The 14,391-nt window shown below is 36.1% G+C and overlaps 1 protein-coding gene across 1 annotated transcript in view; it reads left to right on the top strand.

Annotated features, from left to right (window-relative positions):
- LOC126971282 (probable ubiquitin carboxyl-terminal hydrolase FAF-X) overlaps positions 1 to 14,391 on the top strand; it is a 62,517-nt gene that overhangs the window by 25,851 nt on the left and 22,275 nt on the right. Inside the window, exons 26-36 of the mRNA XM_050817508.1 lie at positions 295 to 448; positions 1,328 to 1,458; positions 3,934 to 4,155; positions 6,053 to 6,214; positions 6,927 to 7,155; positions 8,240 to 8,407; positions 9,185 to 9,252; positions 9,330 to 9,442; positions 10,716 to 10,889; positions 11,893 to 12,034; positions 13,575 to 13,728. Of these exons, the coding sequence (XP_050673465.1) occupies positions 295 to 448; positions 1,328 to 1,458; positions 3,934 to 4,155; positions 6,053 to 6,214; positions 6,927 to 7,155; positions 8,240 to 8,407; positions 9,185 to 9,252; positions 9,330 to 9,442; positions 10,716 to 10,889; positions 11,893 to 12,034; positions 13,575 to 13,728 (1,717 nt within the window). The remainder of the gene's footprint in view (positions 1 to 294; positions 449 to 1,327; positions 1,459 to 3,933; positions 4,156 to 6,052; positions 6,215 to 6,926; positions 7,156 to 8,239; positions 8,408 to 9,184; positions 9,253 to 9,329; positions 9,443 to 10,715; positions 10,890 to 11,892; positions 12,035 to 13,574; positions 13,729 to 14,391) is intronic.

Raw genomic sequence — 14,391 nt, 5'->3', positions numbered from 1 at the left:
GGCGTATCGATTTCCATCATCTGAACGTCCTGCTCGTCTCGTCCCTTATTGTCATAAAAAAACAAAGCAAAAGAATTTATACTTTAGCGTTTTGCTAATATTAACGGAGCGAAAACAGTCAATAGACCAAAGCATAAAATTTTCCAAACGACGTTGTATTTATATTTAAAAAAAAACATTAATTACTAAATATACTTTGCCTTACATGGTTTAATTTATGTAATTAAAGTAATAATAATTTGTGTTAAAACTGCGCACGCAACTTTTTAATTATGAATAATGTTAATTTTATAGATGGTAACAAGTGGCGAGGAACGCAAGTCAGTGTCGTCGCTGGTGTGGTGGCACGTGCCCACTAACGCCACCGTGCGGGCTTTGTACTCACTTTCATATTCTGTGTCGCAGCCGCTAGAGATGACCGGCTTAGTGCACTGCGATGATGTCATTTGTAAGTCACCGCGCAACTAACAATACTTTTTATATATTAACGGACTAGCACGAGGCTCACTTAATGGTATGTGATCACTTCAGCCAAGACTACCCGGTCACTTTATCTACGTACCTGACGCCGATGACGTAACATCGCTGCAGTGTTGCGGTGTGCAAAACTAACATTAATAAATAAAGAACGATTTATTTTGTCTGTATTATAGATATGTAAAGTTGTTGCGTTGTGATGCTTATAATCACTGAAAAAATGTGGGTTAAGTAAAAGAAGTATTTATTTTTCTGGCAGTATTATTATAGCGACATGGAACAACAGAAACTACAAAACTATTAAGTTTAAGCGTAACGATTGTTACGTTTTAACTTTGGTGGAAACTTAACTTCAAAAACATAGCAGTGATAGCACGAAAATATCACGACTTAGGAACGGAAGGGGGCTTTATGTTACCACGGGCATATCCCTGGACCTCGTCCAGAGATAATTGGCCGTGTAGGGCACACAACAACATGCACCAAAATTTAGTCCCATGTATGAGTTTATGTTCTCAGGTATGAAGGTTGACTTGGCTAACCCTGGTGAACATTGATTTGTTACTATATGAAATTAAGTGAGGGCATACAAATTTTGCACAATTCAGATTTTTTAATTTCTCGATATTTCAACGTGTATTAAACTGTCGACATTAGCGAGATGAATATTTGGCAGATAAATCCATTTACCCTCATTGGCTTACCCATTGATATCTGACATAAAAATTGCATGAATAAATATGTCTGTATTGTGATTATATTTAATGTTATGGAAAGGGGGATTATGGTACTGGCATAGTAACAATAAATGAATACCTGTATAATAATTAATGTCTATTTGATTTATCAGTGGTCCGGGAATGCATGGAGGTGGTCACTATCTGCATGGGCTTAGGCGGCGGCAACCTTGAGGATCTTCTACACGAGTCTTGGTGGCAGGATACTATGCTGTACTTGATGATCGACTGTCCTAGTGCTCAGGTAAATATCGCTAGATGTTTTTCGGGTTCCGTACCTCAAAAGGAATAAACTTTTTTCTCTGCAATTCGTAGAGTTATCCAGTTGAACGAGAGAAATCTTCATATATTTTATAAGCACTCTTTAGTTATATTAAAATACGCATCTTTGAAGGCGGTACCTATTTTTGGAGTGAAAACTTCTTTAGCTGCGTTGGACACTTTTTGGTTGGGGAAAATCTTGTGTGTTCGCGTCACCGATAAATAATTAAAGAAATAAATATAGTTACGACATTTTTTGGATGGGTGAAATTTCGTGAGTTCGCGTCACCAAAATACTTATAGCGGTATATCTGTGGCCATACAACTGACGTATTGTGCAACATTGGTGCTGTGTATATCATGTAAGTGAAATATAATAGATGTAGTGAAAAGTTCAACGTATATACTGTGTATTGTTCAAATAGTGTTTTTAGTATTTAATCATTTCTTATCTTTACTTTAATTTCAAGATGTTATGTTAATGTAAAACTGACTTAATACTAAACACATACAGTGACCCCAAAATTGTGGCCGAGGGAACGGCTCAAGGATCAGTCCTGGGTCCCTTACATTTTTTATCTTATGTGAACAATTTGGGAAACTGCCTAAAATACAGCACGTGTTACCAATTTGTAGATGACATTTGCCTTATTGTGTCAAGTTAAGATATCAATTGTGAAGATCTTCAGTCTGACTTGGACACGCTAACTAAATGGTGTCATGATGCGGGTTTAGTACTAAGCATTAGTAAAACTAAGATCATGATTATCAAATCGTCCTATATCAAGCACTCTACACCAAAGTCTATAATTTTACACAATCATAATTGTCTGTATGGGCTAGGAACCTGTAGGTGTCCTGTGATTAATATAGTGGATACACATAAATACCTTGGCCTAATAATTGATTTAAAATACAACTGGAGCTACCACATTGAACACATTAGCAATAAGTTACGCCAGTTAATATAAAAATATAAAAAATAGAATTCCCTTTAAAGTAAAAATTATGCTTTATAATTCATTAGAGGAATCCTATATTCAATATGGCCTAAAAAGGTATGGCCGTACATATTCCTCATATCTGAAGTATATATAAAATCTTTAATTAATATTTTAAAAAATACATTATCTGCAAATATGTTTCGAAAATTGGAACAAAACGAAAATGAAATATTTAAACATTGCAATATCTTGCCAATTTATGATAAAGTTAAGCAAATGCTATTGAGTCAATACTTTTTTAATGAAGAAATAAGATTGCATAAGATAGAACATCCTATACAAACAAGAGCTATAACTCAGAACCGGTTGTCGATTCTCCGGGCCTGCAACGTGTACGGCGAACGAACTGCCGATTACCTAATATCTCGCAAAATTTAAATACTAAAAATATTAATTACAGACTAAAAGATTATCTATTAAAAAAACTATAGCAGACAAGACCTGCTAAATTATATTTATAAGTTATATTTATTCGTTTTGATGTCTTTAAAAATATTTTCACTATTGTTAAATTCAATTTATAGTTTAAGTGCGTCCCGCATTATTAAGTGTTATTAGCATTAGTTGTTAACCTTTGTGGTTTTTTTAGATGCTAAGATGACCTATTTTTTATATCAAAATATGTAGTATGATAAATAAATAAAAAAAACACTTATGATAAGTGGTCACGAGCCTTTTGCATTTTGCGGACAACATTGCGAAAGCAGAACGCTTACACGCAACTCGGGACGGGTAATGTTATCACGGTCCGGACGTAATTCGCCACAGTTTTAACGAACTTGAAATTCAAATATTTTTATTCAAAGTAGGATTTAAAATTACTTATTGAACGTCAAAAACTACCACCCATTCAAAAGAGACTGCCTCAGACCTGAGAAGATTGCGCGCAAGAAATTCAGCGGGCTTTTTTTTAAATATAAAATATGGGTTATAATGTGATATCGTACAATAAACATTTATAATTAAACTAGCTGACCCAGCAAACGTTGTATTGCCGATATTACAATCGCGATACAAAAGTAATTGTTGATCGTAGATGGGTGAAAATTTGAAGTTGTATGTATTTTTTAATGCTGACTCATAATCAAACAAATTTAAAAAAAAAAATGTCAAAAGAATTAAAAAAATAATCGTGTGGACCACCCTTAACATTTAGGGGGATGAAAAATAGATGTCGGCCGAATCTCAGACCTACTCAATATGCTCACAAAATTTCATGCCGTTTCGGAGGAGTACGGGAACGAACATTGTGACCCGAGAATTTTATATATAAGATAGCCTGAGGGTGTTCGCTTGACTCCCAGTCCGTGGCGTCATTAAGAAAATAGTTTATGTTATAATAACCTTTCCCACACAAACGTTTTTAAACAATTCTTTTAAATTTCGTAACACATTTGTCAAAATATTATAATTCCGTTTTCCCAACTTGTTGATGGTTGTGTGCGTGTGTGTAGGTGCGAGTGGCGTGCGCCGAGCAGCTGCTGTCGATGTGTGCGTGGGGCGGCGGCGGCGGAGCGCGCGAAGCGCTCGCGGCGCTGGGCGGGGCGGGGCGCGCGGGGGGCGGGGCCCGCGTGCGGCGCCACGCGCACCACGCGCACCAGTTCCTGCAGCTGCTGTGCCGGCTGCTGGCGCTGGCGGGGCCCGCCGCCACCACGCTGGAGGATCTACACACGGAGGTGAACTAGGCTTTGTTTATGGAATAGGAGGACCGACGAGCGTACGGGTCACCTGGTGATACGTGATCACCGCCGCCCACACTCTCTCGCAACACCAGAGGAATCACAAGAGTGTTGCCGGCCTTTAAGGAAGGTGTACCCGCTTTTTTTTGAAGATACCCATGTCGTATCGTCCCGGAAACACAAAGAAGCTCGTTCCACAGCTTCGTAGTACGAGTAAGAAAGCTCCATGAAAACCGCCACACATCCAGATGGTGGGGATGATATCCTAACTTGTGGCGTGTCGTGCGGAGGTGGAATTCAGCGGCAATCAGGTTAAACAGCTCTTCGGAACACTCCCTGTGATAAATGCCTTCTTGTGGAGCCTCTTTTTTTTATGGAATAGGAGGACAAACGTCCGAAAACATTATGCACCAGTGGGAGACTCCTTAGTACATTATGCCAGCTAGATCACAACAATAGGCACCTGTTTCTGCCGTAATAGCAATAATGTGTAAATATTACGATATTGACAAATATTTTTTCACGTTATTTAGATAATTAATATGAAAAAATTCGGTTAGTAATTAATTTTCAAAAATTAGTAAAAATCAACAAATCTTATGCTTGCTACACCTATTATGCTACCACTCATAAACATAACTGTAAGGAAAAAGTTGGACGCCTAATCAAAAGGAAAACTCACGAAAAATCAGCTTGTTAGTAATAAATGATGAAAAGTGTACCAGGGCTCCTGCACTAAAAGGGCACCGCAGCTAGTGGAATTACTAGACAAATGAGACTTAACATATTTATATTTCACCTTGAGAAATAATAATGTCTCAAGGTGAAGAGCGCAAATGTACTGCCGCTTAGAATTTTTGGGCTTTTCTAGAATCCTGAACGGGCACTGCATTGTAATTAGCAAGGCATATCAATTACCATCAGCTGAACGTCCTGCTCATCTCAAAAAAAATATTTTTTTATTTATTGTGGTTCGCTGACAGGTATATACAGATATATAAACTGAAGTTAATTACATCTTTTAGATATACACACCCAATAAAACACAAACACAGCGTACAATTTAAGTTATGAACACAGAATAAAACATATAACATAAGTATACTAACTACACTAAAAAAACACTAAAGTAAAAAAAAAGGTTACAATTTAAATTTTAATAGTATATTTCTAAATGTACGTAAGGTACAGTTATACAAATCAACATGTTTGGAAAAAAAATGTAGACAATATTCGTCCTAGAGAATTCAACTGAAAACGGCAAAATTAATGTAATTTTTTTCTCTTTTATCACAATTTAATAGCTGTCTACAAGACCTGTTACTATCTTGTAAAGGAACTATAATCGTTTTTCCACCGCCTATCTTCCAACGGAATCATTTTAAATTGATCTAATCTTTTATTATAAGTAGTTATTACCTTATTAGGACTACAATTTCTTGGGATTCAATACTTGGATTGTCAACTTTTTGTTTGTTAAAATAACTTGATTTCCCCTTTAAATAAAAAAATATATAAGTTGAATCTCGAAAGTAGCGATGCATTCAAAGTAAAGTGAGAGGGATACTGAGATTGATTGAGTTTTGATAGCGAATGAAATAACTATAATATAACATTGACACACACAAACTATCTAGCCTCAAACTAGGCATAGGCCTGTACTATGGGCAAGACAATGATTTATTTAATACAGTATACTTAAACATACATAAATACTTATAAACATCCTTGCCTCGGAAACTAACATCCATATTCATCATATAAATGTTTGCACCTACCGGGATTCGAAGCCGGGAACTCTAGCTCAGTAGACAGCGTCACTAACTAGGTTAGGTTAATAGCCCTACTATTGGGGTCGTCTATAATCTATAATTGTTAATATATTGTATAACAGGTGTCATGGCTTCGCGCTGCCCTGGCCCATCCTGACTCCGTAGACGACACATTACTTGAAGGACATTTGAACCTGACGAAAGAACTATTTACACATGTTCCTGCTCAAATCAAGTTTCAGTATGGCGCTCATCCGGACCATAAAGACTCCGGTTTAATTAAGGTTTGTTACTTAGAATAAGTTATACGTTGTAAAGTAGCAATTAGTTGTAACAGTAAAGTTTGCATTCATTTGAATGATTCAGTTTCATTCGAAACTAAATTATTTTTATGATAAAGATTTAGATGACATAGAAGACTCGACTGATACTACATGCGCTCCATGGCTTTCCATCAAAGTGGCATTGAATATTTTACGGATTTTAATTGAGCAAACCAGCTACTCTGAAGAACAAATAATAAACTTATAAAATGATAGAGAACAACCGAATTATCTAAAGAAAAAAAATTAAGGATGTTTTGAAATAATGATGATTTATACTAAATAAAAAAAAATGGAAGAAAGAAAAGGAGTAATCCATATTTTTATATAAAAGAAAAACCCACTTGGTTTCCTGCGGCTTTTTCGAACGGGTTTCAGTTTTTGACGTTTTAATTTTAAATGTTTTTAATTCAAATCCCTCATTTGTCTAAAACGACTTAACTCACGGTATGACGCAGTTGGTACGAACTAGTTTCGGACCATTCTCGGAGGTCCTTCATCAGGGCGAATGCAGTGACTTCGCGGTGATTGATCGCCCATTTCAAACTCGATTTTGACATGCATATAAAGTTTATAATATCTCTCGAAAGATGTAATGATCCTAAATAAAACTATTTGAATTTGAATCACGATATATCTCGCGTTGCTTATATGATATGTATATAACTTATAGGAAGTGACGACGGAATTTCTATGGCCATATTCCTGGGCTTGGTGGCGAATGATGTCAGAAGGAGATGGAGACAATGAGAGTTCCAAAAGTGCGTGTGAGACGAAAACGCCGCTGTGCCGCACGGCGGGAGCTGCGGCCGCCGCCACCGACTTGTTGCTTGCACTGGTGCAGGGGTGTGTCCTCAACATGGCGGCCCTTGCTAACCTTCTGCTACTCATGTTCTATAGTGGTAAGCTATTGTCGCCATTAGTATTTACTTAAAAGCTATTCATTGCTGTGCTGCTTCAAAGCTATGCAATTAACTATTATCCTCCATAGTGCGGTTTTCAAGGAGCTTTCTTCCACGTACTACGAAGCTGTGGAATGAGTTTCCTTGTGCGGTGTACCTTCAAAAAAAGCGCCTACACCTTCCTTAAAGGTCGGCAACGCTCTTGTGATTCCTCTGGTGTTGCAAGAGAATGTGGGCGGTGGTGATCACTTAACACCAGGTGATCCGTACGTTCGTTTGTCCTCCTATTCAATAAAAAATATATATATCCAAAATATTCTACAGGGATATAACCACATCAATGTCGATATGGCGTTCAGGTAGATGCTCTTGTCCTGCTATTTCATAAAAAGAAAATTAACTATTAGGAATCTTTTTACATAATTTACAGCATAAAGTATCATATTATAGGCAAGAGCGTATCTAGGATTTTATTAAGGTGTAGGGGGGCGCGCTGCCCACTCTACAAATGCCACCAATCCGTAGCTTGCCCGTACCACGTTACGCCCTCGCATTATTTTTTATTTATCCTAATATATTATGGATCTTTTTTGTGACCGTTAGAAAATACTTTTACATCCGATCACAAGACTTAATTATTTATTAAAAACTTGCAAGCTATGCCTAATTTTAGTTCTGCAAATAATGTGCAGACGAACACAAGTTTAATTAACTGTAGAAGTTTATTAAAACTGAAAATCGGCCCGTTATCGACAGACTTGTTGGGTAAAAAATAACTTCGATTTCATAAGCTCCTCCTTTTTTTAAAGTCGTTAGTATAATAATTATATTTGAATGTTTAGCCATTGTTTTGTATAATGATTTGAAGTTGGTATTTTTTTTAATTATCAATGGAAGTTGCATGTTCAAGTATCCTATGAAACATTACTGTGTTTCGGTCTGAAGGGCGCCGTAGCTAGTGTAACGAATCCTGAGTGACACTGCATTGTACTCAGTGGGGCGTTTCAATCACCATCAGCTGAGCGTACTGCTCGTCTCGTCTCTTATTTTCATAAAAAAATAAGACCTTGCTTAACTGTTTCAGAAAAAAGTATGGGAGTATCGGATTGGGAGTACATACCGTGCGTGGGCCCGCGTCCGCCGGCGGGGCTGGTGGGGCTGAAGAACGCGGGCGCCACGTGCTACATGAACTCGGTGCTGCAGCAGCTGTACTGCGTGCGAGCCGTGCGGGACGCGCTGCTCACGGTGCAAGGTGCGTCTGGCTACCGTCCTACAAAATATATAACTCTACGCACTTCAAGGCAGTCTATTCGCGGCCATATTGGTTTTATTTCATATTTTACCAAAAAGTAATATATAATTATATTATATAGGCGACCTGTATAGCCGAGTGTTAGCGATCCTACCTACTAAGCTAGAGGTCCCGGGTTCGAATCCCGGTAGGTGCAAGCATTTATATGATGAATATGGATGTTTGTTTCCCAATCATGGATGTTTATATGTTTTTATGTATGTTTGAGTAAGTATATTGTAAACACTATGTTTTGTTTTTAAGGTCGTGGGTTCGAATCCCGCATCGTTCATAAAATTTTGTTTTTCAAATTTTATTTGTGTATTAATCCTAGAAGTGAGGGTTATCAATTTAAAAACAAAACTATTGTTTAGATTTACAAGAGCGACATCTCGAGTCAATTTCCTTGTATGCAAATATTGGGGTTGAGCAGGTTATCAACTGTAAAGTAGATGAAGCCACAACCTGAGAGTTGAACAAAGCAAACAGAATTTTATAACTAGGCGGTACTTGAACGGTTAGCTCAGTTGATTAGAGCACCGGCACGGAACGCCGGAGGTCGTGGGTTCGAATCCCACATCGTTCATAAAATTTTGTTTTTATAATTTTATTTGTGTAAGCATATTGTATTAAATATATCGTCTTGCGACCCACACAACACACAGACTATATATGCTTAATTTGGGGCAAGATAATTTGTATAAAAGTGTGTCAATATTATTATTATATCTCTTTTAGGAGCCGCAACTGATCCCAATGAGGACTTTTCAGGAGAGTTACATAATATGATGGAAAATAATGGCGAGGTAACAACTTGTTATACATTAATATATTACCTGCGTTGTATAATTCATATAACAATGTTAGTGTTACTTTTCACCAGAATAGCGGCGACTACAATATCACTATACTGAAACAAGTGCAAGCGATATTCGCACATTTATGCTACAGCAAACTCCAATACTATGTTCCAAGAGGATTATGGGCGCATTTTAGGTACTTACATTTCTTTAATACTCTACAATAATAATTTTAGAAAACAAGTGGACTTGTAGAAGAAGTAGTGAGTGACATTTATTTAGTAGAAAACGATGAAGTGTTTTTGTAGAGATGTTGGATGAAAGTGGATGGATTCAAAATTTATAGAGAAGCCTAGGTTAAGAGTACGATATAGGATTCTTAGCGTTTTGTAGAGATGTGAGGACATTCTCACCGCATCTTCTTCCGAATATATCAAGAGAAATGCTCATAGGAGTTCTTCAGTTTAACACCGAATTAATTCAATTAAATAAGCAGACGAACTTCACCTCCAGACATCACGGCGAAATGCAAAATGTCGTATGATGTTGATGTCCACATACATTAAATTTTTATGAAGTAAACCGAAAATGGTTTAGCTTTTGCTCGACACTTTCTCGACGTTTATTGTTTTGATGTCGCGAAAAAGTAGCGTAATTACCATGTGAGTTATTTTATTGAATTAAATTATCATTTTCATAGACATATTTTTTGCTACAAAATTGTTTTTCGTATTTGAACTTTTGGCGTTTATATCTTTGAGCGACCGCTGTGGCTATAGAAAACTAGCAGGCACTTTGTGAAGTACATAGCCGGCTGCAGCATAACTGAACCGATACGACTTAGGCTCAATTTCAGAGAATACTCCCATGTCAATGGCTGGCAACACATCTCCTCGCCTCTGGTATTCCAGTTGCCCATGTGTGGTTGATTTTTTTTTACCATCCGTCAGCTAGGCACTTGACAGTTTGTCCCTCTTTTACCAGTGGGATGCTGCTTTGCACAGGAATCCGGCTAGATTATGGGTACCACAACGGCGCTCATTTCTGCCGTGAAGCAGTAATGTGTAAACATTACTGTGTGTCGGTCTGAATGGCGCCATAGCTAGTGAAATTACTGGGCAAATGAGACTTAACATCTTATGTCTCAATGTGACGAGCGCAATTGTGGTGCTGCTGGGTTTTTCAAGAATCCTGAGCGGCACTGCATTGTAATGGGTAGGGCGTATCAATTACCATCAGCTGAACGTCCTGCTCGTCTCGTCCCTTTTTCATAAAACAATAAAAGCAAGAATAAAGGAGCTTGTATGATATGGTTGACATTGTGAAGGAAGCCAGACATGTATGTCAGGATCGTGGCAAATGGCATAGTTTCTTGAACTCAAAGGCGTGATTGTATTTGATGATGTTTAGTCGTGTGTTAATTAAATTATTTTTTGAGAACTTGTTTTAATTTTTTGATCACTCATCAGGCTTCAAGGTGAACCGGTTAATTTACGTGAGCAACAAGACGCTGTTGAGTTTTTTATGTCATTAGTTGAGACCCTGGATGAAGCACTCAAATCGTTGGGCCAAGAACAATTGATGGCCAAAACCATGGGAGGGACGTTTTCCGATCAAAAAATATGTAAGGGCTGTCCACACAGGTATAAACAAAATTTGAATATTAAAATTTATAACTATGTTAGTGGTCATAGACCATATTTGATGTACAAAAATAAATAATTATGTAGTCACTGAATTGGCATGAGAAAAGCATGAGTCATGGCCACTAACATTTCAGAGATAATAAATTACCTACAGGCAAGTACCTGCGTACCTTGACATATTTTATTAAGAGAGAATCTACCGTTCCCCTGGAAGATAAGTATTTTTACTGCCAAATAGTATTATAATAATTAAGTTTTCCTGGCCATGAATAATTTTCAATAAAGTGACAGACATTTGAGTAAAGTACTTTTTATGGAAAAGGAGGTAAAACGCGGCATATAATTTTTATTGCAACACGATCACTATTGACGGCCGAAATCAATATCGCTATTTACTATTTTAAATATCGCTTGTGTTATTTTCCAATATAATGTAATTTATACAAATTAATTTTGTAACCAAAATTTATGACCGCGACCTCTCGGCTTCCGCTGACCGCTTAGTAATTGTTTATATTTGAAAGAGCGACATTCAAGCCATTTCCTAATATGTAATTATTGGGGTTGAGCAGGTTATCAACTGTAGAGTAGATCTTGTAGATGGAGCCACAACATGAGAGTTAAACAAGTACAATTTACTAAGTAAGTGCGCTCGGACGGAACCCGAGAGGTCACGGATTCGATTCCCGTTTTACTTACAAATTTAATTTGTATAATTAATCTTAGAAGTGAGGATTATCACATTAAAAATAACAAATTGTTTTATTTTATTTTATTTATTTAGATTCACCAGTGGTAATTACAATAATACATTTATAATTATTATTATTATGCTAATTTACAAGGGTCTTATTACTAAATGCATTACCTTTTAAGGTGAATACCGTTTATAATGAAATTTATCAAAATCTTCATTTATGTCAGTTTATCAGCAAATATTTAAAATAAATTTGCATTGTAAGTCCCCGTTATGGTAATCCCATCGTTTTGCTACTTCCAGGTATTGTAAAGAGGAACCATTCAGTGTAGTATCATTAGACATAAGGAACATGTCCCGCTTACAAGAATCTTTAGAAGCGTATGTGAGGGGCGAGTTATTGGAGGGAGCGGATGCCTACTACTGTGATAAATGTAGTAAAAAAGTATGTACATAAACTTTTTATTTATTTTTTAATTTCTCATACTTAGTTAAAAATAACCATATCAAGATCTTTCTATATAAGGTGTCGCAAACTAACATTTGGTTACGTTAGTAGAAAATCACTCATTGGCAGTAAAGTATAGTACAGTACTATACATTGCCTAGATGCCTACTACTTTTACTATTATTTCGAAATAAAATTTTATCGATAGAATATAAAATACAAAGTAGATATTTAGACAACGTAATATTTGATGTTAATATTTTTAGTTGGTGGACTTGCATCTGGAATGATTTATATTACAACAAATTGCACATAATTATGGCGCCTAAGTTTATTTTTGCTCAGTTGCTCTTTTACCAGATCCTGTGGTAAAGGGTTACAAATTTGTTAAGCCACACTAGTCTATTTTGAATGCCAGTAACTCCATTTTCTAAACTGCGATCAATCCACACTTAATGAGTGTTGTAGACTTCGATAGATTGTGATGCAAAAATGTACATATTACTCTGAATTGTTAATATTTGTAGGCAGTGAACGCATATAAAACATTTAAGCAGTCTTGTCATACTATCTACCGTTGATTATTAGCGCTGAATAAAAGATGAGTGGTATTGGTGTTGAACTAGTTCGACATTAGTATGTGCTTTGTTGTCATGCGCTCAACGTGACTGACGTCCTTGGTTCTCGGCATGACCAATGATATTATAGTATTACAAGAGGTAGACATGTCACTAGCGCGCCGAAAATCAATCCCCCTAAATTGAGTCAATTGGTTCCTTTGGTCGTGGTCACTCTCTCGATACGAAAACGGTACACACGCGTTTTTGTTGACAGAATTGCTCACAATTTTATATTTGGGAGCTTTTGGGAGCAGTTGTTAGTAAAATTGTAAAAATGGACCCTTACTGTAGATACATTTCGGTTTTGTTTTGGTGTCTATGTTTTTTTATTATTTTATATTTAAATAATTAATATCATCAATGTGGGTATATATTATAATCAATATTAAATTATTTTTTATAAAATCAATGACACATTATCCACCTAATTTCAATGCAGTTTAACTACTTTATAGCTTTTACTAAAAGAACTCATGAATGTATCGTAATTTAGGCATAAATCACGCTGTACGGTAAAAAATCATATCTGTTGAATTATCTGTATTTTCTCTATACAAATACAAAGAAATTAGCAAATTAGAGTATCTCTTTTTCACTTGCGATAATTGCATTTACTATCCTTCTTTGACGTGTAATTGTAATGTAGTGTGCTATTGCAATGTTAAATTATTCATGTGTGCGTTAGTGTATCATTTTCAAACACCGAATGTTGTCTACGTAACCTATCCATACTTTTAAATATCATTGGGCATGACATGATTGCGTTAACTGGTTCGCGCTCTTGACATATTGTGAATGTTTGTCAGAAACGTAGATGATGTATGCGTTATGTATGAGGGTTTCACTTTATAGTATGACAAGACATTCATACCAACCCCTGTATGTTTAATATAACGTATCCCTGTTTTTTGTTGTAGGTAGTAACAGTGAAAAGGCTATGCCTAAATAAGTTGCCACCAGTTCTAGTCATACAATTAAAGCGGTTTGAATATGATTTTGAAAAAGTATGCGCAATCAAGTTTAACGATTACTTCGAGTTTCCACGCGAATTGGATGTCGAACCATATACAGGTACGCACGTTTACTACACGTAACATTTAGCCCCTTACTATTATCTATACTAAAGTTAAACATAGGTAAGATTTGTATTTTTGTATGCATGTACTTTTGTCAGTAATTACTTAAGTTCAACAGTAGAATTGTATTTTATATACCGACAACATGGGCTCAAATTTATTTTTAAAAATAGATCACTGCGTAAAGCTCTATAATATTATCTTAAAAACTGGTAACTTCGTATCTATCAACATGTTATTCAATTAGATTTTTGTTGATCTTCAAAACATCCCTTTTTTAATCAATTCGGATATTCTGGATTCTTCTGTATATTTTGTTTTTAAATTTTAACATTGAAAATGGTTTTTAAATTAGTATTTCTTAAAGGGGTAAGTAACCCCAGAACAATATATTTTTTTATAGGTCTTTTTCACTTGGTTAGCAAGGCGGATCTGGAAATCATCAGCAGATACATGAGTATCGTATTAGCTAACAGCTTAGTTTAATTTTGCAGCACTTCCAGATCTACACACCATACATCTATATGGTCCTTCGAACCGTATGCCCTTTGTCGACACGGCGCATTGAATATCTTATGTGCTATTTTGTTAGTTGGTAATTTACCAAACCAACTAGCTATTGAATTGTGTACTAGTTTGAAATCTCTTGTCTATTACA

This window comes from Leptidea sinapis, chromosome 23, assembly GCF_905404315.1.
Source record: "Leptidea sinapis chromosome 23, ilLepSina1.1, whole genome shotgun sequence".
Lineage (NCBI taxonomy): Eukaryota > Metazoa > Arthropoda > Insecta > Lepidoptera > Pieridae > Leptidea > Leptidea sinapis.
Note: the sequence above shows the minus strand (reverse complement) of the source record. Positions and strands in the feature narration are given on the sequence as shown.